Below are 26,066 nucleotides of genomic sequence, written 5' to 3'. Positions count from 1 at the left end.
TCTTGTCATTTTACTAAAATATAATTTATGGTGAGAAGGCACGTTAATAAAATTCATTCATGACATTTATTACAATGCAAAATACTGCACTTAAGATAGTGAAAGGCTTAGTGACACATCAAAAATAGAAAAAAGAATAGATAAATAGAGAGAGAGATCAGAAACCACTATACTGTACTACGATTCTATACTACAGCCCCCTATGCTCTTCATTGTTACCCCACTATATATATATATATATATATATATATATATATATATATATATATATATATATACCTTGCACTATTACTGACAGTTATGTGCCGCTTTAAAGGGATCTTTACATCAATATTTACGGGCGATAACGCTATCAGTGCTTCCGGTATTGACAAATTGATAGCTGCATGTGTGTGTGTGTGTGTGTGTGTGTGTGTGTGTGTGTGTGTGTGTGTGTGTGTGTGTGTGTGTGTGTGTGTGTGTGTGTGTGTGTGTGTTTGTGTATGTAAAAAACCTGTTCTATTTTCTAATTTTGTACTGTTTGTCAAAGATTTGATACACGAAAGATCTTACCATCTACTGTTTAATATTTCCAATGGAATTTTCTTTGCATTTATCCCTCCCACGGTGAAATGAGGTTTCTTCATTTATATAACAGCCACACGTGCCATACATGCATACAGTACGAGTGTACTGTATGTATGGATGGATGCACTGTCCCGTACTGAAAGGGTTAAATCCGACTCAAACCAAAACAATCAAGACAATAAAGCTCTGTGTGACAACACCCGCCTTTGTCCTCTTCGGCGACTTTCCGATGCGAACACGACACCTGGTGATGTGCCGAATAGCGGGTTCCTTTTCGGTCGTGCCCGGCACATCAAGGACCCGTGTTCGAGTCCAGTTTATCCCCCCCCCTCTCCCGGTGACTTCTACTTACCCCGGAGGCCCGAGCACATGGGGCAAAGGTGACGCCTTCACTTCCAGTTGACCGCTTCCTGATGCGTACCATCACCTGGATTCCCAGAAATCATCGACGACTAAGTATGTGTGAGGAAGCCACCTCTCCCTCCCTACCCTGACCCTCTCTCTCTCTTTCTCACGTGACCGCGTTACACCGTTTCCGTGGCGACAATGTTCTTGTGATGACGTCACCTTCTCGGGGAGGAAAGTGAGAACACAACGGGACCACGAGTCGAGAACACCCCTTCCTCACGAAAGGAAAGATGACATCACATTGATGACGTCATAGATTCCCTTGGGGCCTTTCTACGTCATCGCCCAGGACGCAGTAGTGGACTGTTCTCACTCGTTGCATGAGAGGAAGGATCAACCACGCCCTCCTTTTCCTCTACCCTCCACACACATCCACCACAAGACCGTCCCAAACCCTTCCATCACCATTATGAGGATGAATCAGTAATTACGTCGCGTGGTCGGTCAAAACAACAAAGTCAAGGTCACACAAGCAGACTCGCCTTATAAGACGCACTGACACAAGGCGGTGACTAGGCCTTGCGCCGAAGAACTTGCTCAGCCTCGTTCTTGTCGAACTGTACAGTTCAATACACGTGGTAACTACAAAAAACTTTGGGTGGGTCAAAACTTTTGCTTGTGACTGTACAAGAAGAGGATGGAAGACTCTACTTCGTCAACCGTGAACTCAGGATGAATGAAAATAGGCCGAGTCGCGTGCAGAGTTCAGAGCTCGAAGGCTTCTGCCCGATAAGGAACCCAGTATTAGTCTCTGATGGCTATCAAAGTAAAACGTGGGGCCAAACTGGGAAGTTAGGTCCGATCCGGCACGACAAAAGTCACGCGAACGGAAGAAAGCGACACAGGACAGGGAGGAGAAGGTGATGCACGAGGAAACGGCGGTGATGGAGGAGGGGGTTGATGGAGGTGATAGAGGAGTGGGATGATGGAAGAGTAATGATGGAAGTGAAGGAGGAGGAGGAGGAGAAGGAGGAGGAGGAGGGTGGTGGAGGATAAAGTAATGGAAAAGGAGGTGGAGGAGGGGGAGAAAGAGGAGAGTAAAGAAGGTGAAGAGGGATGAGAAGATCTAATCTTTATTATTTAATTGTTGTTGTTAGTGTTGGTCCTGTTGTTGTTGTTGTTGTTGGCATTAGCGTCGCAAAGTGCTCATGTTATTCACGGTGATGCTGTTCTCTGTCGGTAATGCTGTCACTGATGTTGGCAAAAGTGTTCTTGTCGTTACTGTGAATGTTGTTATGTCGATGTCACTTATCGACAAGCCCGAATCCAATCAGGATAACAGCAAGTTTATTAGTTTGTTTTTAATAACATATTGTCGCTAAGTGATTTTATTTGTTAAGGAAACAGCTCCGAGGAGTGTGTAGGAGTGTATGGGTAAGGAGTGAATCACTTAATTCCCAACTTAACCTTGGGGGGGGGAATGCAGCGAGATTACAGTAACCAGTGTTCATTCATGTTAATCCCTGGCATCAGCACGATCTTCACTGCCCATAAACCTGCTTTGAATACGTGTAAGCAGACACCGAAACGCACGCACAAAATCGAAAGTCTACGTATAGCAATCTCCTTCAGGTCGTAGTGCTACGTCATACCGGGATGGTGACGTCATGTCGCTTGACCGAAGAGCCAAAGTTCATCGGTCGAGTCAGCGTAGGCATTCCAACTGCCACATTTCACATCGCCTCGTCATCATAAACACCTGGATTCGGTCTAGAGCATCTGCTAGTGCTAGTTACCCGACTTGGCCATCCAAGCTAGACGATGGTCATCAGTTATAAAACACACTTACTTGCAAGAATGTTAATCCCTGAGGGCCATTATTGTCGCGTTCTCTTCTGCCCCACAGGAATGGCCTCATTTCACCAGCCTAGACATACTGGGGCATGTCTGGGTGGATACGCATAAAGCTTTAATGTATGGACAGGTGGTGCACTCGGTAGAGAGGTGTTAGATTAGCTTTGTCTGTGAGTGTGTGCCGCCTGACTACCGCGTAAGGCGAGCCTGACACGCTGTAAACTTACACTTGTAATAACATGAACACCTTTCTATTTCCAAAAGGACGCGACTGATTGTTGTTAGGAACAGATATGCTAAAAACATAAATAAATACATAATAGAATAAAACAAAATAGAGAAATAAACTGGACCAGTTTATAGATTTTAGGAGGCGTCCAAAGCTACACAAGCTTCTTGGTGCACTAAAGATATGACCAGGTATTATAGGGAACGACATATCTGCCAACACGCTGTCCTCAACAGGACAATCAATATCACATGGAGAGAGAGAGAGAGAGAGAGAGAGAGAGAGAGAGAGAGAGAGAGAGAGAGAGAGAGAGAGAGAGAGAGAGAGAGAGAGAGAGAGAGAGAGAGAGAGACAGAGAGAGAGAGAGAGAGAGAGAGAGAGAGAGAGAGAGAGAGAGAGAGAGAGAGAGAGAGAGAGAGAGAGAGAGAGTATCTGCCAACACGCTGTCCTCAAAAGGACAATCAATATCACATGGGGGGAGGGAGAGAGAGAGAGGGAGAGAGAGAGAGAGAGAGAGAGAGAGAGAGAGAGAGAGAGAGAGAGAGAGAGAGAGAGAGAGAGAGAGAGAGAGAGAGAGAGAGAGAGAGAGAGAGAGAGAGAGAGAGAGAGGGATACCAATCCTTTACATTCGGATGCTGTCGTTCGATTTTAATAATGCCCAGACCCTCCACCCCTCACCCTCTGAAACGTGGAGCATACGAATATAATCCACCTTGCTTAATCTCTCTGTTCCAGCTGCCGACAGGCGATTCTACTCAGCTGCAAGAACCCATCGTATCAAACACACCAAAGAAAATCCAATGACGTAGCAGTAAAGCTATCAAATATCATCACCAGCTTGTATGGTCCCTTGCTGTGTCACGATTTACCAAAAAAATTCTTGCGACATTTGCTATTGTCTCCAACCCGTGTCCATGACATACATTATATATATGCATATACATACATGAACATACAGGCATATATATTTATATATATATATATATATATTATATATATATAATATATATATATACATATATATACTGTATATACATATATACACATGCACATGTTATATATACATATATATATATAAATATATATGTATGTATTTATATATATACACACACATACATACATATGTATATACAATAGATCACCACAAACAAACACCAAAAACATCTTCAGATAGCGATAAAAATTTAATATTCCATTATAGTAACATTTTCCATTATATTCTGTTCACTATCCATTGGCTTTATTCAACTCAGGTCGGGGAATAATAAAGTAAATCAATAAAGACTGCACCCATACTGGCAGGTCGTCGTAACGCCTTGTGAGTGACAATGAAGGTAATTTCACCCGTTCGGAGCGCCCCCGAATACACCACTAAAAACGGCCAACAGACACGTGGGGCATTAAAGAAAATCGGGTCACAATCAAACAGGAATGTGTGCACGCCGAAAACGCTGACCTTGGCTTGGGCAATCTATACACTAATCACCTCCCCGTCCCTTTCTCCACCCGCATATCCCCTATTCCTCATACAGGATCAAATATAATCGAACACATGTTTCCTATAATCCTCCAAATAGTGATTTCTTTGCGAATGCACACACACACACAAAGTGTGGCGCAGTTGATAGAGTTCCCGGCCGCCACTACGGCGGTCCGGGTTCGAATCCCGCCCAGGGCTAAAAAAAAAATCAGTATCACTGTGCTGCGAGTCGTTACTCCAACTCTCGTGGGCGGGATGTTGGGTGTGTATGCGCGTGTAAGGTCACAGCATTACCCACAGATCGGTCATATATGAACTCTGAGCTCTCTTCCGGGAGGGAAATAGCTGTCGATCACGAGTCCAACACGTGATCCAAGACCATGGTGAATCACACACACACGCACTTATATATACATTATATATATATATATATATATATATATATATATATATATATACATATATATGCGTGCTAGTGTTCAAATATGGATGTGGGAACTGGACAATGACCAGTACAGTAATGAGTAAAGTACAGACAGTAGAGGAGACAACACGAAAACCTATCTACTGTGCAGATACACACAGCTGAACCGATTATGGAGACAATTTATAAGAGAAAGGTTTGGAGCAGAAATTGTACTACACTATGGAGATATGGGACGGTCAAGATGGCCTGGACATGTCATGTAAGGGCATAGGTATGAAATTATATGAATGGAAATCAAAGGGCAGAAGACTCAAAGTACGTCTAAGAACGAGATGGAGATCAAATGTCCTAAGGTCCCTGAAAAGTATACCAAAGGACAGAAGACTCAAGGAACGTCCAAGAACGAGATGGGGATCAAATGTCCTAAGGTCCCTGAAAAGTATACCAAAGGACAGAAGACTCAAGGAACGTCCAAAAACGAGATGGGGATCAAATGTCCTAAGGTCCCTGAAAAGTATACCAAAGGACAGAAAACTCAAGGAACGTCCAAGAACGAGATGGAGATCAAATGTCCTATGGCCCCTGAAGAATAAAACAGAGAGCAGAAGACTCAAGGAATATCCAAGAACGAGATGGGGATCAAATGTCCGAAGGGCCCTGAGGCGTTGGGGGGACCTCATTTGAGGAGGTCGACAGGGATAGAAAGTACGAATATCGTCACTTTTGGAGACAACTAACGTGCCGTGACAACTGACACACCCATCAGGCATAACAGGGGGATGGTGAACACGCAAGCACTAAATTTTTTTTTATAATGTTAACCATAACTTGCCATACGTTCGATCTCATTGATCTGGTCATGTTTGTGGAGTTCCCATGAGTGGATTGTTTGGTTTCTATCTATCCATTTATTTTTTATCTATTTATTAATTTATCCATTCATTCAGGTAACTGGCATCGTTATGAACCAAACTAGTCCCCTCTGGTTCCCTTCAATACATTCCAAAGCAAACAAATCTAAACCAAATATGAAATTACCCGCTATCATCTTAGACATCAACCGTGTATCCTGTCTTTATCGCAAATACCCCGAGAAAGGACGTAACGCGTCCTGGACTTCTTTACGGTTCGAATCCTTCCAAACACATTTTCCTTGCGAGTGATTTCTCTCCTCGAGCCCCCTACCCCTTCCCTCCGTGAGTATTCACTAGAATACCTCTCCTGTGTGAATATCCAAGCACATCACCCCTTCGTCTACCTCGAAAGAACTAGGCAGAGGTCTCTGCTAACCACAGACAGGATGCCTGATAAGAGCACATCATCCACAAATGGGGCTGTCATATGATTACGCATGAGTATAACACGCACACGCGCACACACATACAATGTGTACGATGCGGGTACACGTGTGTGCACACAATGTAGCCTACGCACCCACATGCACACACACACACACACACACACACACACACACACACACGGAGAAACCCAACGACGCAGTAGTCAAAAGTGAAACAAGTGCAACACATTGAGTCAATCAATGGAAGGCCAAGACCCATGCAACAGCAACAACAGCTGCTGCACCCACCCTCTGGCGAGCTTCAGCTGTACTTGGCATGGATGGTGGGAGGGCGAGGGTCCGAAAGGGAGGGGAACCGAAAAGGTGGGAGGATAAGGAGGGCGAAGGAAAGGAAAAAACAGAACATGAAAAAAAAGGTAAGATAGTAGCATTTTTTCTTTAGCGATAAACAGCGCTTTTATTTTCAAAGACAATATCACACCGAAGTCACACAGGCGGTTAAGGATATGTCTAAAAGAGGGGGGCAGTCTGTAGAAAGGAGGGATCGTGCAAGTGCAGTGACCAACATTGTTCTTACTGGATTCTAGTCTCCAATAACAGAGTTAGAGACAGAGAGAGAAGAGAGAGAGAGAGAGGAAGATGAAGAAAGATGAAGAGAGATGAAGAGTGGAAGAGAGACAAAGGATTAGGGAGTAACAGGCAGAGAGAGGGGGAGACAGGGGCAGAAAGAGAATGTGTGTGTGTGTGTGTGTGTGTGTGTGTGTGTGTGTGTGTGTGTGTGTGTGTGTGTGTGTGTGAGAGAGAGAGAGAGAGAGAGAGAGAGAGAGAGAGAGAGAGAGAGAGAGAGAGAGAGAGAGAGAGAGAGAGAGAGAGAGAGAGAGAGAGAGAGAGAGAGAGAGAGAGAGAGTTTATCGGAGCTGTGGTCACTAAGCGAGAAAGATAAAGGTTCTGTGACACAACCCCTCTTTTTCCACAAGCAGATAACGCTTATCAGTCTCCGTGAAATCACAGCCTACCAACTCTGCTGATGCAATGTTATGATAAAGTGACAAAGGTCCTGATGGGTGACAAAGGTTACCACTTAACCACACCAAGTCCACCCTGAGGAGGAGCAGGGGGAGAGGAAGAGGGGGGGAGGGGGTTGGCAACAAGACAAGATTGCTACGTGACCAGTCGGGGATCAAAGTCCGTTTGTGTCAGAGACTTAACTGGAGACCTACACAACAAGAAATTTTAGTTTAAACACACAGACTCACATAAACACATACACAAACACACAAAATAATCGGAGAAACCTACAATTTATTAAAATCATTAAAGGTGGCTTTAAATACTTGGATGAGGTAATGGTAAAGAAAATACTAGTCACATTGATAAAACCAAGATTGGAGTACGGAGCGACACTGTGGACACCCAGCACAAAAAAGAATACAAGGAAAATAGAAAGAATCCAAAGAGCAACAACAAAGATGGTCCCAACGCTTTCAAAATTGACATACGAGCAAAGATTGTCCAAACTGGAACTAACAACCCTGGAACAAAGAAGAGGAAGAGGAGATCTATTGGCTATTTACAGAATCATGAAAGGCATGGAAGTTCTTGACAGAGAAGACTTATTAAAGTGGGATAGAAGAAAAACAAGGGGACATGAAAAGAAACTCAAAAAGGACAGTTATAGGAGAGATCTGAAAAAAAGTTTTCCACACAGAGTGGTAGATGTCTGGAACAAATTGGACGAAACAACAGTGTGTGCAAACACCATACATTAATTTAAGAACAATCTGGATGTTTAGAGATACAAAGACGGGTCATCACGAGCACAGCTTCCCTTCCCGTATAATACAACTAGGTAAATACACACACCTAGCCTAGACTACATGGTTTATGAGGAAAGACTGCAGAAACGGGGACTTCCCACCTTGGAAGAACGAGAGAGAGAGAGAGGCGATATGATGACATCTAAACCGGAAACAAATTTGGAGAAAGTGGACTGAAAAATATTACTGGTTGCGAGAAGAAATATCGACAAGAGGTTATAGTAAATGAAGGAAAAAAAGACGCGACCCCATGAGCATTGCTCCAGCCCCGTACACTCCAACTAGCCACACACATACACACAGAATTCAGCCAATCAAATCTACTGACCAACACAAATAAAACCGCAGGAGCCACACACAAAACTGCACTACTGCCAACCTTTCTTCCGCAAAGAGCCAAGCGACCTCCTTAATCATTTATCCCTCTCACTACCAGTCCCACGAACTCACCACTCAAGGTGTTTCAATTCTACTGTCAACCTTCAGCGATGGCATGAAAAATCTCTAAAGAAAAGAAAAATGCAAATATAGGAGACACAAGTTCTATAATATATATATATATATATATATAAAATCACACGAAAACCATTTCGCCCTCTCATTGGCAAGATGTCCATCGACATGACTAGCGCTAGGGACAAAATATCACGTCTTTCGCCAGACGTCAGACCTTCCAGAAGGTCAACCAGAATCCGATAAAAGACCAACCCACGTCCCATGACTTTGATCTCATTGGTACAGGAATATTTTGTTCCCAAACTGACTAAACAGATCAATCCGTTGTCCCAGGTCTCCCTTGCAAGAGACTTGCAGCTCCCATGTAACCAGCAACATCCACCGGACAGGCCAATGGGTCACTCGGGAGCGAGATATTGTGTTGTTGTCTAGGGATTGTTGGTGTGGGGCTTTGTAGGACGAGGTGCTTCCTGTCTTCTGCGTGGTGGTTGCATCTGGGGCAGTTTGATTATGTGAATACTGGGTGAATATTGTCTTGAGAGTTCGACTGTCTTTTACCTAAATGTGCTGGTATGGTTCTTTCTTAAGATTTTTTTTAAACCGATGTCAAACGGATTTTGGTGGTCTGTCTAGAACTTGTTTAGTAATTGATGTTTCTTTGTAGATGCCTTTTGTGGCACGGGTGGCATGTTGTATATATCTAAGTACTGAGCTGTCTGTGCTTATGTGATATACTAAAACGGTTGAATGGGGGTGACGGTTCTAGCATAGCATTTTAATTTGGTGTTTTACTGGGAGGATATTGGTTTCCGTATGTGATCTGTCTGGGTGGTTTTGGGGCATCCTGTTATTACTCACAATGCAAGTTTATATTATTATTATTATTATTATGAACCATGTTGTGGACACATAACCGAGTGTGGTGCTTATGAATTGTTTGTAGACAGTGTTTTGTTTCTTCTAATTAATCTTTGTTCAACAAAGCTGAAGATAAATCAAAACGGATTCGAAAGTCTTAAATATAAACAAAGAACCAACATGTAGTGACACGTCCTAAACATTCCCACAGCAAGAGATTAGTTGACGCAATGATATAGAGGTCTGCCTTATGCAAACAATGCTTTGCATTCCTGACCTATCCTAACACTGTCCCGATGTGTGACAATCTTTATGTAGCACATTATCAACGTCAATATACAAGAGCTACAATGCACGAAGTGGGTCAATCTACTGTTAGTAAAACCTTTTAATATATTCGGGTAATTCCACTGTAAGACGTTGTAGGCTTGTGCCTGGCAAGACCAGGGAAGATGTCGCCAACATTTTCCCTTCCCACACGCCTACTAATCTCCTAATTAAATGTTATCTCTCCAAATTTACCCGTCTGAGTATCTTCCCTTTGCTCTTCGAAGTTGTTAACACAGACGAAAACTCTTAGCTTCCTGTTTATAATTTCCCTTTGGTAACTACAACCTACATGTTATGGTCCTGCGCGACGGACGTCAAAAAGGAGCATCTCCCCGATGCTGGCCTTTAAAAACCCCTTATTAACGTCTTTACTGACACAGTCTGGAGGATTAACCTTTGTATAAAATATGGCATTGAATTGGGTGGTTCAAGAAAGACTGGAAACCCTTTCATGCTATTGATAATGGCCGTCGGCATGCAATTTCATTTATCCATCGAGGAAAATTCCTACGAAAATGGTGAACGCATCTAGCGTTTTGCAGTACCACATTTTACAGAGCCAAGGGAGTAATGGGTAAATAATATTGACAGTGTAGGAGCCGCTTAACCCTGTGAATACATGAAAAAAGCCAAATCTATCATCTTATTGGGTTGACAATATCCAGCGCATTTATCCTTGGGGGCAAGACTACACCGAAGAGGCGATGTTATATATTAAGGAGATGCATATACAAGGATTTATAGAAAAAGTACAAGTGATCAGTATTATTTTTTTGAGATAAAAGACTGCTATATCAGTGTCCCTAAAACATTAACTGTGCGACATTGATTTACCCAGCTCCATACTGGAAAATTGGAACTCGTTTACTTGTGTTGTTCCCTTAATGAGAATTGTTATTTGCACATGGTAACAGCCATGTTTTCCTTCACTCATGCTTTCTATCGAAGCTGTCAAAAATCACAACATAAACATTCTACACCTACGCATTTTCTCTTGATGCTCTGTACATTATAAATTCGTCACACTATCAACTTCACTTATAAAAAAGAACGAGTTCATTTAGCATGGATGCGTATTGAATATTAAAAACGAGAGTATTCTGGATCGAGGTAGAATCGATGGAAATCTTCCCCTTCCGTGAGAACAGAACTTTCTCGATCTATGACGTCATGGAGACAAACTGACAACGAGAACACAGATGTTCTTTACTAGATTTCTCAACATGAGAAATCACTTAATTATCAATTATAATTCTTTCTGAATTCAATGTGAGAAGAATTTATCCTGAGAGGAATATTAATTACTAGCAATTTGTATACATAAAAATATTATATCGTGTTACTTTAAGCTTGTACATAGCATGTTTACTATCAAAGATAGGAACTTTTAGTTTACTATTTATCATGTTATGAAGCAGGTCAACAATGTCTTTAGCTATTATTTTTCCTTGTCCACATACCGGTAATTCAGTGGTATGAAGTGGATGAAGGAAAATTGTATTTTATATATATATATATATATATATATATATATATATATATATATATATATATATATATATATATATATATGTGTGTGTGTGTGTGTGTGTGTACCAAGGGCTTCCCCTTTACAAGGGAGGTAGCCCTTTGATTCCCTCTCATCTTAGCTCTGTGTGAATGAAGAGTCATCGTTCTGTCTGAAGAGAAACGAAAAAAAATTAACAGTCACCATCATTCCAAACTATGAGGGCGTCCTCTTCTCACTCATGCTACTACCGGTTCACTACCAGTCCAACTTTTACATTTTTATCACAAATGCTGGAATGTCGTTTTAGCACAAATCCACAAAGAGCGGCTGTTGCACCTAAAGCCTAGTGTAACGCGTTCAAACTAGTTATGGAAATTTGAGGACAAGGCAAGCGTAGACCCATTCTCATTTTTCATCTCAAGTTTCCGTGTTAATGGGAATATGTATGGCAAATCACGATTTAGCCTTTGCGTATGCAATGTTTACATCTCCCAACCATATCTACTTACAAGCAAACCTACTTTTCAACAATATCGAAGCAGACCATTTCCTTGCAACATTCTGTTTAAAAAAATTAATCATACTGTGTGGAATTTGTTAGCTGTGAGCATTTCGTCGTTTAACAACAGATTATTTAATTAAATCTAGATGCAACACTCACCGTTAAGCAAAGAGACATACCCCAGCCGAATAAAATCCATCTGACAACAGTCGTATATTAAAAGAAATCTTCTAACATCTATGAATTCACCTGAGAAAAACTAATATTCAAACGACGTTAATCAAAATCACTAGATTAAAGCTAAGAAATCAACATGATCAATGGTGATACACGTTTAGAATTCTCAAAAGAAACAACACAATATCAACGATGTGATCATGATTATAACGCTAAATAAACTCGGATTTCCCCCGACCCTGACAACAACTGCAAACCCTAGAGCAATAATCGATAGTCGGCAAATGTACACACACACACACACGATGTAATCACCCGCCCACGGGACAAAAACTTGTCATGCAAACGACTCCACGCGTCCACTGACTCACCCAAATTCATGACATCACTGCCCCTCTAGTAAATAAATCGTCCACGGATCAAGAAATTAGGGTTAGTTTGTTCTACTATGACGAGCTACAACAGCGCAGGGAATAATTGTACGTAGACAGGCGGCAAACACGACACCCCAAGCACACACAGGATGACTACACCGCTTTTCGTTTGGGATACAGATTTCTCACGGTCGTTGACATTCACTGTTTCACGTGCAACAGTTAAAGAATTGGGGTTATTCCTAGACCAAAGTTTAGGTTTGAGGAGGAAGAAGAGAAGGACGTTTGGAGAGGATACATTTTGCATGACGTTATTTAACGCCGCTGCCCCGCCCAAGTCTGCTCCTCCTCTACCTTTGCTCGCCCTCTTTCCCTCGCCATAGGGTATGTATACATAATACTTACGTTTCATTCAGGTGCGGGCAGTACTTCAGCACAAGCTCTAGGAACTTCGAATCGCTGCATACTAATTTGGGAACCTTGGGTGGGCTCGTCACATTTAAGAACTTAAGTATTGAACAGATCAAAAGAAAGACGGCGAACACAATCACAGCAGACATCTTCACCAGCGAGTGGTTGGAACAACACTGAGCATCAATGAGTGGAGTAGTCGGACGGTCCGACTTTTGTTCGCGGCTTCGCGCCCGCGTATTACATTGCCAGATACCGCCATATTTATAAATTCTTTATCTTGCATCAAACTTATCCACCCACGGTTTGAAAATGTTACACATTTAATAATATATTAACACGTTATCTTGAGGACCTGCATCGGCCAAAGATTCTTGGACATTACCAAAAGAAATATAATCTTGAGACGTAATCATCGACTTGGCAACTCATCCCCAAACACTAAATTGTCAGCTGAACTGGCTGCTCAAACGTTGCCTTGTAATGTCGAGCTATCTTATGTAACCCATGACGCACAAAATGCCCATTTTGAATTTCTGATATTGTAGTACAGATCTCGAGGCCAAAGCTACCTGTCGGTAACCAAATGATTAGGAAACGTGGCTGATAATATAAGGCAAATATGACTAAACACTACAAGCAAGCAGCCCAATCCACTGTCAACGTTCGCTTAGAGCTTTAGAACAATATCAGTTTAGAACCACAACAGCGCAAGACCGATTAGGGCCGTTTTCCTTTTCCAAATAGTGTACGTGTGTGCATATATATATATATATATATATATATATATATATATATATATATATATATATATATATATATATATAGATATATATATAAATAAGAAGGATTACAATTATACACACACACACACGTGTGTGTGTGTGTGTGTATAATATGTATATATAATATATATATATATATATATATATATATATTTATATAAGAAGGATTACAAGGGATTACAATTATATACATACATACACACACACACACACACACACATATATATATATATATATATATATATGTATATATATATATATATATATATATATATATATATATATATATATATATGTATAAGGATTACAAGGGATTACAATTATACACACACACACATTATATATATATATATATATATATATATATATATATATATATATATATATATATATATATATACCAAAGGCTTTTTTTCCCTTACAAGGAAAAGGCATAAAATCATTCCCACCCATTCCATCCCTGAATACACTCCACACCCCTCCACCCTCCCTCCCATCTTAGCACCTGGATGACGGGTCATCCCTGCACCTTGTCCACTGCCCTGGGTCAGCAGTGTCGCAAGACACAGCACATCCACAGCAAGGCCGCTTCATTAAATATATATATATATATACATTATATATTTATATATATATATATATATATATATATATATATATACGAGTATATATAACCAAATCAAATCAGCCATCCTGAGTCCACTGCTGAACAAATACCTCCTTCATAGCATTCCATAATTCACACGACCTCGCCAACCTCTGCCATGTCACTCCTGCAAAATTATTGATCTCGTCTCTCCACCTGTCTGTTCTCCCTTTTCCACGCTTCCCATCTCGCGACGTCCACTCAGTAACACGCTTGCTCCATTGCTCGTCAGTCGTTCGCACTAACCTGCCCAGTTCAACTTCCTCTCACCGCCTCTAAAATATATTTCACTCTAGTCTGCTCTCTCACCCAACTTCCTCTCGGTCAGCGTTATTCCCATAATTGATCTCCCCATTCTCCTCTGTGCAGTCCTTAGCTTTGTCTTCGCCTTCGTCAGTTTCCATGTCTCACACCTGTAGATTATTGCTGGCAGAATGCATTGATTGTACATTTTACGTTTCAGACATAGAGGTAGAGAGCCTCTCCGTATTTTATCATACTTACCAAACACTTTTTAACCAATTGTAATACGTCTTTTTATTTCATTTTCATGATCTTTGGTCACTTTCACCATCTAGCCCAAATAACTATACTCTTCAACTTCTTCAATACTCTCACCATTGATTATAATCTCTTTACTTTGAACTTTCGTGTTGAACATTACTTTGGTTGTACTCTTATTCATTTTTACACCTACCTTGAAACTTTCCTTGTTCAAATCACTCAGCATATCTTGCAAGTCTTCTGCTCTTTTTGAAAGAGGAATAATGTCATCCGTAAATCTTAGGTGATTCAAATATTCGCTATTAATCTTCAAACCTTTCTCTTCCCAACTCAACCTTCTGAAAATCTCTTCCAAGCAAGCTGTAAATAATTTGGGTGAAATTGTATCGCCTTGCTGAACTCCTTTCTCCATCTTGATCTTTTCTGTACCTTTATGTAGTCGAATTATAGCGGTGCCTTTAGCATAAATCTTTTCTAGAACCTTTACGATCTTTTCGTTTGTACCCTGCTTGCGTAGCGAGTTTAGTATTGCTATTTGTTCTACCGAGTCAAAGACTTTCTCGTAATCTACAAAAGCTAAACAAAAAGGTATATTGTATTCTGTCGTTTTCTCGATTAGTTGGTTCATCGCCTGCACGTGTTCTAGAGTTGAATATCCGCTTCTAAAGCGTGCCTGTTCTCTCGGTTGGTTTCCATAAAAATTGACTCAGTCTATTTGTAAGGATCTTGGAGAATACTTTATATATATTTGATAGCAAGCTAATCGGTCGGTAGTTATTAAATTCCTTCTGTTCTCCTTTTTTATGAAGCAAAATCACTATAGCATTACATCAGGATTCAGGAACGCTTGCTTGACATAAACACTGGTAGACAACTGAGCTAACACAATATGAACTTCTTTCCCTACGTCTTTCAAAAGATCTATCGATATACAATCTTCCCCAGGTGTTTTTCCGCGTAATCTTTGGTACACTAACGTTTACAGATGAATTTACTGACTCAATTACGGTCTTCGACGAGTAAAGCTCTTGGTAAAATTCCTCTACTCTTTTTAGCATTCTGTCTGCATTTAATGATCTCTCCATTTCTATATTTCAAACATATCATTTGCTGTCTTCCTAAAACATGTCTGCGCTTGATCCCTTTAATACTATTGCCTTTCCGAATAGTTTCCTCTATTTCATTCATGTTTCTCTTTCATTTCTCTAATCTCTGCCTTTTGTTGATAAGCTTGTTTAGTTATACTTTTTCTATTTCGCGTCTCTTGCTTTTAATCTGCATGGTCCATCTTGTTTTAAGTAAGTCATTTGTAGCTTTGGAATATTTGTTTTCTCTGATATTTTTTGTAATTCCTACTTCCTATGCAGATTCCCTAATGATATTCACTAAATTCAAATTCATATCTTCGACGGTGTCTTCGTTAGTTCTTGGAACTTCGAATCTATTTTTAATTTCTAACTGAGATTTCTTCTTATTATCCTTAACCTTTGCAAGACTTATTTTTTTTTAACTAGTTTATTTCTCTTGGCTCTGAAATTGAATTTAGCTGTCCAACCTATCGTTCTATGGTCACTTCCTATGTTGACTTTATTTATGACCGTAACATTGCTAACGCTCTTGTTCTCATATCCTAATATGAAGTCTACTTCGTTCTTTGTGGTTCCATTTGGACTTCTCCAGGTCCATTTACGACCTACACGCTTTTGGAAGAAAATTTTCATTATCCTTATGTTGTAGTTCTCTGCTAATTTGACTAACATCCCGCCTTTGTCATTTCTTTTGCCTACTCCAAACTTCCCAATACACGACTCATCTCCCATCTTCTTCCCCACTTTAGTATTGAAGTCGTCTAATACCAACATGTACCTACTTTTTCTTGACACATTACCTGACTTAAATCATCATAGAAGGACTCAATTTCATCGTCTGAACTCTGTGAAGTTAGTGCATAAACCTGACCTATTTTTAGAGTGTACCTTTTACACAGCCTAATCACAATCCAAACTACCCTGTCTGCTGTCTGATAAACTACTGAATTTCACTATGTTACCAGCAACATCTCGGTTTATCAAGAATCCTACTCCACTAGATCTTTCTTTGTTCTTACCTCTATAGTAGAATAGGTGGTGATTATCTTGTAATTGTTTCAGCTTTTCTTCCGCTCTTCGGACTTCGCTCTGTCCTACGACGTCCCACTTGATGTTGTCTAGTTCTTCCATTAAATTCTCCAGCCTGTGGTCTTCTGAGAGGGTTCTTACGTTGTAAGAATAGATCTTTATTTTCTTCACGTCGTTTAATGACTAAGACTTGGATCTGCTTGGCCAGTGTTTACTCATATTCGGTGGCACACTGGCCGTAAGCACACAAGGTAATGCGGTTGAACCTTTAGGAGACGATGATCCAACTGGAACGCGACGGATTGTCATGTTTTTAGCTATGCTTGTTCCCCTTCCACTCACATCTCAATTGTACTTATGTCTCTATAATTTCATGTAACCTGTACTTTCCTGAAGAGGGCTATAGCTATTAGCCTAAATGTAGAAGTTATACTTTCTTCTAAATTTCCTTTTATTCCGACTGTGGGTTCTTCATGATTATTTTTACATATGTGCCACTAACAGGTCGGACATTTGGATGTTCAAACTAGGGTTCATATCTGTTTGCGCTACCGAGCATGAGAAGTAACTCTGTTGCCGGACAAAGCAAACACGAACACAGGGAGAGATCACCCGATCGGACGGACCAATCAACACCAATAACGAGTACTCAACACAGCTAGTCCAGCCCTTAAATACCATATGTCTGACATTTTCAGTTCAGTAGCAACTTTAACATAGAGACAGCCACTATACTAAGCCAATGAAGAAGAGTCAAGAGACTCGAATTCGTGATTTGGCAGCACAGATGACCTCCTACGGAGAAATCATCTCAGATCGCAATAGAGACAAAAGACCACCTTAAGACATAAAGAAAATGTCTTAAAGAAAACACAAAAAGCAGAAATGGCAATCACACTTAACTCTACTTGTTTAAGAGAGAATCTCCTGCCTATTTACACATACACACACATATATATATATATATATATATATATATATATGTGTGTGTGTGTGTGCATAATATATATACACACATAAGCCATTTTTTAATGAAAATATGCTACAATTAATAAAGAAATAAATTAAAAACTTATAATCAAGAATCTACAACAATTCAGTATGACTGCCTAAGCAGATCACAAAAATAAAATTTTCATCAAATGAAAAAATCTATTCAGCATAGGAACCGCTGATGGCTGCAAGGATGCACAAGATCACATCACACCAACAATTATATATATTTTCTACTAGTTTAAAGACTTCGATCAGAACAAGAATAAATCATAACCGTTGATTTAAAGCTTGTCTTTTTTTTATCAGTTTGGTTCCTTTAACTATGATAACAATATGAATTATAGCTCATTTTCAAACATTTTGCTATAATTGTGATAGTAAACACCTATTGAACTTAATTTCAATTCCAATGTAAGGTTCATCAAAGCAAGTTCCCATCAAAACAACCAATTAGATTAGTAATAATTGTTCTCTTGTATTCTAGAACAATAATGCTATATCACTCACTGGAAAAACCAGTTCGAATTTAGTATTATGAAAATTAAAAAAAATTAATATAAATGTTTAAACATCTGTCATTGATAAATCTTCATTTATACACAGTGTTTGAAATGAATGTAAATCATGTTTATAATTTTCGTGTCTTCTTTTCAATTTTTTTCTCGTATCGTATTCATGAAACTGGATAATTCGGGGTTTTAGTTATAATCTAAGATTATCAGGAAAATGTCAGTGATGAATATATTCTATACATAACTTTAGTTTTTGAATGCCATTATTGAATGACCAGGTGACTAAAAGAATGGAATGAAATTAAGAAATGTAATTAATTGACCTGGCAAAAGGACCCTCACATAGGGGGGGGGGCACATTCAGGGGTCGGCAGTTCCAGCCTGGCCATGCCGCCCACAAGGCTGACAAAATAATTATAATAAAACAAGGTCAGAGGAGCCCTGAATATTTTACCGCAATATACGAACTTTGCGTGAGAATCAACAATATATGAAATATTTTCCCTTGTCCTTTCTGCAATAGGGACATTAAATAACATTTTTAAAATCTGTTTAATAATTTCGCGAGCCAATAGCTATAATAGGCAGTAGGGAATGGTGGAAATGGGAAGTGGTGATGGGGAGAGGGGAGGGGAGGGGGCATCACTGAGAACTTTGCCCCGGATTGTGGTACTCCCCCAGGTAGGCGTAGCTCCTCCTTGGGGATCGGTGCCATCTGCGTAGAGCTGATGGCCAGGGGTGGTTGCTGCTGATTGGCCCCCAACTCTTGGGGTTGGGGGGTGGTCCCACGACGTAGACGTTGCAGCTCACAATCACTTGCTGCAGCCACCACAAACACATCACACCCGCTACACTACATAGCAGAACACCCACACACACCAAGAAACATTAAAACTACACCCAAAGACCTTTATTACGCACAGATACTCTCTTCTCTTCCTCCACAACCACCAAATACCAGCCTCCGGAAACATATTCATAATCATATCACTCACCGCTCCATTAACACACTGAAAGACAACACACTGCTGCATGCCAGACCCCCTGATATCCACCCTTCTGAATCCTCTCTCCCACGAAAGGACAGAGTCCACTTGGCCAGACTGCGATGCGGTCACCACCCAGCACTTCTAAGCTACCAGAAGAGGCTGGACGACTGTGTTGTGAACAGCTGCCCAGGATGTAACACTTCACCCCATACCATACAACACATAATGGAAGACTGCATTATACACAATCATGCACGCAAACAACACAACATACACTCTATAAAGGATTTGTGGGAAAACCCAGTTTCGGCTGTGGCCTTCCTTGGGGAGACGGGACTGCTCGGACAGACAGTCTAGGGAACGACAACAACAACAACTTTGCCCCGGAGCGGCATGTAGGCACGGAAGGGTAATGAGTCAATGTACAACGGTTTTTATGTGAGGAATTCATTGTTGTCCTATTTATGCCCAACAAGAGCTAATCCCCCCTTGATATAGTTTTCTTGGAAGAAAAATAATTCACCTTTTTCGCAACAAAGACGTACTTTACTAATTTTACTCTGGCTATAGTGAAATTAATTTAGTATTATCTTTCTACCGCGGACCCGTTATCTTTGCTGAAGAATCATGGCGGCAGTGAATGCAAGCTGTTCATTATGTTTACATCTGAATGGTCAAAAGCCACGGCAGCTTGCTCCAGGAGGGATCATCTTACTTCCCGAAGAAGTGCCACAGCAGCTGAATAGAATAGCCTGGCGTTTACTAGAACAAAAGTATTAGTGTCACTCGGTACGGAATGTATGAGGGAAAAGGAGTGAGAGAGGAAACGGAGAGTAGGGAGAGGGAATAACATCAATGAACTATGTTCAGGATGTAGGCATATGTGCAGTGCATCCTCCCGTGACTCGTGTAATTATCAAGTTCAGAATTATAATAGCCATGAGAATATGGACACCAAAAAGAGATGCAAAGTCACTTTAGATGTGCATGGAGACATGGAGCCTCTGACCAGGGTGGTGGCGATTGTGGGTGGAGGGGGTTGTTAGAAAAAAACAAGATAATACTTTATTTTCTAATCATCTGATAATACAAGAGAACCTGTGAATGTTTCAAGTTGCCAGAAAGGTGAAATTTCATTATACTTTCAAGGGGGCTACCTTGAACATTGTTCACTAATGTCAATACTCTTTATCGCTGCTAACCCTACTGTGTCTTTAGTGTTAACAGAAGATCCTCAAGACACCCCCATAAGTTTCAAACAGAAGACTTGAGCATTGTCTTCAAGGAACTTCAACTTAACGTGAGCAAGTGTAATGACCACCAAACTGTTCCTTGGCGAATTCGACCTTTCAACCCTCTTGTGTTTCAGTGGTCTCCGCCAACACCGCCTCCAGCCTCTCCTCCTTCCAAAGAGAGAGGGTATCAGTTTGCTTTGTCAACGGAAATCCTCAGTAGCTGATTGGAAGGTCGGCGTGGAAATTCCCTCGTCATTCACCAATGAACTGCCCTGGTCGAACCGCCTGTTCTATCATGCTATCACTGCAACTCCTTAAAAGAGAGAGAGAGAGAGAGAGAGGGGGGGGGAGAATTACCGAGCCAGAAAGGGACAAATACCCTTTTTGCACCAGGAGGCTTAAAAAGTAATAACAGTAATAATAATAATAATAATAATAATAATAATAATAATAATAATAACAATAATAATAATATATAACATATATATATATATATATATATATATATATATATATATATATACAGTATATTAGACGTATACTAGATACCTAGAAAAATATGGAGTACAATGAAAAGAAAAAAAATCTTCCACCAAATCATGAAGTACTTAGAGCAACATAAGACAATATGCCATCACCAAAAAAATACAATATCATTAAAATTATTTCTGCAAAACAAGTTTCAAACTCACACCAGAGGGCAGAGAAATAACTAAAAAGGTACATAAAAATAAAGCTTAACACTGACGCTACTCCACCAAAAAGCTGAAAAAGGTAGCACGCAGAAGGCCCAGACAAAATATCAAAATGGTTCCTCAAACACCTGGACAAGCTCTGGCAGATATTGTCAGCCATTTCTGGCCGTACAGTGGTATGCCAGCCTCCTCAAGGCCACATAAAAACAACCCCAGTAATACCCCCACCAAAACCTACTCTACCTGCCCCATGAGTCCCACAACAAGTTCACACAAAAACAGACATATTCAGATCACAAAACAAGCACTCTAAAATGGACTGCTAAATCCCATACTTCAGGAAATTACTTCCAGAAATCAATCCAGCATATATTTAATTCCCGTATTACAGTAGAATTAGAATTACAATACAATACAATTACAGAGAATTAGTCTAGCAACAGAAACCATTTGCCGCAACCAACACACATAAAGTACAGAATATCTTATACTCTTCTGTCCTACACCCTAAGTCACTCTTCATCGAGTGACCTTTGGCTGTGGCCGGATACCTGGGGCCCGTGGGTCTCTTATAAGGATGAATTCTAAAGAGAGAAAGAAAAAAAAAAAAAAAAAAAAAAAAAAAAAAAAAACTGGGATCGGGGTGATGGTCTGTTCAAAATCAAGATCGCACAAGTATGTAGAAAATCACTAATCTAGGTATTGCTTTCGCCCTCACGTCACACCACGTGGACCTAGGTTCAAATGCAACGACTCCCGATGACTCTTACCCACCCTGGCAGTCCGAACAAACAGGGCACAGGTAACGAGGAAGAATGTTCTCAATTGAGCACATCCTGATATAAGTAGCTCTTCAATTTAGGGTGATCAAAATGCCCCAAGAACTTTTCAACGAGGTGGTCTTAACTCGCATGCACTCAAAAGTTCCTTCTTGAGCTGAATAAAATCTCCCGACGTTAGTCAGAATAAAAGTTCAATAGTGGAACGGGGCCGCATACGGACTCATTATGGAAGGGTCAACTGGCCGGGGGATTTCATTCAGTCGAGGTTGGACCCGCTGTAGCAGAAATGGCAGCTTGCATGGCTGTAGACGCATGTAACCTCAGGTGCTCGGGTTCGAATCCTGGCCACGGCGAGGGGGTTTAGAAAGATTTCTTAAATGGTTTCCCCAAAGACCAAACCTAAATTCCTTACGTGACACATCTGAATGAATAAGTAATAATAAAAATGAAATAAATAAATAGATAAATAAAATAAACAATGATAAATAATAAACAAACATATAATATTTATAATAATTATCTATTATAATTAATATTAATTATAATTAATAGACAAATAATAAAAAGTAAACATGAATAATAATAAGTAAATAGTAATGAATAAATAAATGGCAGGCATTACAGCATATTGCTTAGGTAATTTCTAAATAAATCTTAAAACTTCGAACTGTACAACACTGCACTGCCTCTGTAGACAGTTTATTCCATTCATTTACTACACGGTTGGTGAAGTTGTTTCTACCCACTTCCAAATTAAATCTACTTCCTGACAGTTTGAGACCATTATTTCTTGTTTGATTCGCATTCACTGTGAATTTTTTCTCACTTTTGATGTCGTCATTCCCTTTAGAACTTAAATACCTGTACCAAATCCCCCCTGAGTCTACGCCTTTTTAGGGAAAATAGATTCATATGTTTTAGTCGATTTTCGTATGATTTATTTCTGGTACTTGGAATCAGTTTTGTGGCTCGCCGCTGTACTTTTTCCAATCTGTCAATGTCTTTAATGAGATTCAGTGACCATATGGAAACAGCATATTCCAAATGTGGACGAACTAACGATTTATATAGCTTGTTAATGACAGATGGGCTTTTAAAATAAAAATAAAAAAGATCGCGCAATCAGTCCTAGAATCTTATTACTTGTTTTCTCTGCTTAGAAGATTTGAGATAATTGCTGATGATTACGCCAAGATCCTTTTCACTATCCACTTTTGTTAACGAATTTCCAGATAACATGTAATCGTACTTATTGTTATTTTTACCTATGTGCATAGCCTTACATTTACTTGTGTTAAATTTCATTAGCCACTTTTCAGAGCATTGCTGTACTTTATCTAAATGTTTTTGCATATCTACTTAGTATAGGTGATCATTTGCCATTCCACGCATTTTTGCATCATCAGCAAATTCTATCTTTTAAACCTTTCACTGATACAAACGTAGTTTTTTATATACTATCTACAGACTCTTGGGCCTATGGAAATCTCCACAGACCTGGAGACACTCCCGTTTTCTTTATTTCCATTTTAGTCAGTTGGCGTGATTCTCCCGCGCGGGACGTGGTTGGGGACACAGATGGCCCACCGCAACATGTTTTGCCCTTTGCTTCTAAAACTGCAACCTCCTCCTCCTCCTCCTCTGCCAGCCCATGTGAAGACCCGCGAGCGGTGTTGCTATGTGGTAGTCTTCCCCGAGAGATAGTGGTCGGGGCACGTGGTCAGTACACGCTCCTCCTACGATATCGTAACACCTCAGTTTAAAATTATTTCAAGAAAGTGAGACCCGTAGGAAGAGCGTGCTCACGAGTCAATATAAACACACACACACACACACGTCTACACCCTGTTTATTTTAAAGCTGGCAGAATGACCCCTCCTCAGTCTGTGATTCTCAAATTTCTCTGACAGTTTTCCCCTCAGTTTTTCGTCATTTTTCCCACCTGAGCCTTGTAGTACTTTAAAGGACAAATGTGCCACCAGGAGGAATTTTGGACCTCTGCCCAATGGAGGACCATACAGACATCTCGATCATACAGTTCCTGTTGTTTGAATATACTTACTACTATAAAGTATCTCGTTCTGGCTAATAAAATATTTCAATCAGCTTTGTGGAACCTTAGTAGCCACCTCGCTTTGTGGGCAATGACTAAAATAATGATTAAATAGATAATAATAATAATATTATTATTACTATCAATAATAATGATAGTGATAATAATAATAGTAATAACAATAATAATAATAATAATAATAATAGGAATAATGATGATAATCATGATAATGATAATAATAATAATAAGAATAACAGTAATAATAACAATAATGATAACAAAAATGACGATGATAATAATAATAATAATAATAATAATAATATTAATAATAAACAATAATAATACCAACAATAATAACAACAACAATAACAATGATAATAATGTTACATATACCAAGGGCTTTTTCCCTCTTATAAGGGAGATAAGCAAAGTCAAATGGGATAATTCCACTCCCACCCATTCCACTCCAATTCATCACCACTCGCCCCGTCTTTTCTTGGATCCTCCTGGATGACGGGTCATCCTTGCATCTCGCCCAGTGCCCTGGGTCAGAAGCAATGCAGCAAGGCACAGCACATCCAAAGGAGGGCCGCTTCATTTAATCGGCGACCCACCTTCCTCTCCGTCCCCTCGTGCAGAAAAAGAGAAGACATGGAGAAATCCCTTCGGGCTGCGTCAAAATACCCTTCACACACAACCATTCCCTAAGCCCCAACATTTGAAACCATATTCATAATTCTGGAGTATTAAAAAGAAATATCGACGGAATGAAATAGCAAGAAGAAAATGTAAGTCTATGGGACTTTGGTGGGGCGGGATGGGGGTTTCCCAAGTTACCTCCCATAAAAAAAAAAAAAAAAAAAAAAACCGTACGCGTCGCAAAAACGCAACTCAACTTGGATATGACAAAAACTGGATCAGGACTTAAAAAGAGATAGAGAGGGTGGGATGGGGGGAGCCTGTGGCGGTCGAAACGACTCGCCTGAACGACATGACGTCACGGCCGAAATTTTTGATAGGTGACAATTGTCCTTTACTGCATTTCAACTGTCTATCTACTCTGGATATTTTATTCAATCTGGATCATCTTTAATATTTTCAGCTGAATAGAATAGCTTGGCGTCGGGTTGAAAAATGTAGTCAAGTAATACTTTTTACAATCTCTGCAACGGATGTTGTATATGCAACCACGTGACTTGACACACTAGGTGAATTTTTAGTAATTAACTTCTAAAGTTGTATTTAATAATCCATATACTTTTAAGAAGTTAATTATTAAAAATTCACCTTGTGTCTCAAGTGACTGCATATATAAGTTCCCTTGCAGATTGATTTGTCTAATGCTTCATCTATTATGTCTTGTGATTCATTTGCCAATAGGAACATTATTGAAAGTTGTATGATAAAAAATCTGAAGGATCCAACATTAATATTAGCAATGGTATTTTTAAATTAGATCATTTTATCATTGACAAAATTTGTAATCACATTACATCTTTAAAAAAATAATTTGATTTTATGTATTTTAATATTTGTTACATTTTCTCAATGTGTATTGTCTGTATCTTTCCCATTTTATTTTCATACCTCTTATATACCTATGTGTAACTTTTTTCTTTCGTACTCCCCTGAAGATGTGAAATATCACGAAAGAGCTTGGGAATTCTAATTTCTTTTTCGGTTTCCTTTGTGATTATAAGCAATTTATTGGATCACGTAGTTTTTGTGATCTTTTTGCATATATATGTGTGCATATGTATATATATATATATAAATATATAGCAAGATCACGCCTTGAAGAATTCGTTTTCTATAACATTTGTGCACCATAATTAATTTCTGTATTAATAATTGTCACCCCGTTCAAACCAGTATTATGGAAATGTATCTTTAATAATATTTTTCTGTGCCAAATATCTATATGTAAATATCTATAAATGTTAGTAGCAGTATTCTGTAACGTCAGCATTCAGTGGCTATTGTAGGACTATGAAAGTGGGAGGGCCAGTTCAGGGCCAACATAGATGTGAGGGAGGGGGCATAGGAGGTTAGTTGCAAGCATAATGAACCTTCACGGGCGGGGTAGTTCAGGAATATATATATATATATATA

At 39.7% G+C, this 26,066-nt stretch overlaps 1 protein-coding gene across 2 annotated transcripts in view; it reads right to left on the bottom strand.

Annotated features, from left to right (window-relative positions):
• The window catches only part of Hydr2 (abhydrolase domain-containing protein 2), a 76,872-nt gene extending 64,038 nt beyond the window's left edge, over positions 1–12,834 (bottom strand). Inside the window, exon 1 of one of the 2 annotated variants that reach the window (XM_076212281.1) lies at positions 12,635–12,834. In XM_076212281.1, the coding sequence (XP_076068396.1) occupies positions 12,635–12,789 (155 nt within the window). In that variant the 5' untranslated portion in view covers positions 12,790–12,834. Of the gene's footprint in view, positions 1–919; positions 1,015–12,634 lie in introns of those variants that run through there. The other variant, XM_076212286.1, reaches the window with a different exon arrangement.
• Between the last annotated feature and the right edge of the window lie 13,232 nt (positions 12,835–26,066).

The sequence above is a fragment of the Oratosquilla oratoria genome, chromosome 2 (genome assembly GCF_046742065.1).
Source record: "Oratosquilla oratoria isolate Oo_2021 chromosome 2, ASM4674206v1, whole genome shotgun sequence".
Classification (NCBI taxonomy): domain Eukaryota; kingdom Metazoa; phylum Arthropoda; class Malacostraca; order Stomatopoda; family Squillidae; genus Oratosquilla; species Oratosquilla oratoria.
Note: the sequence above shows the minus strand (reverse complement) of the source record. Positions and strands in the feature narration are given on the sequence as shown.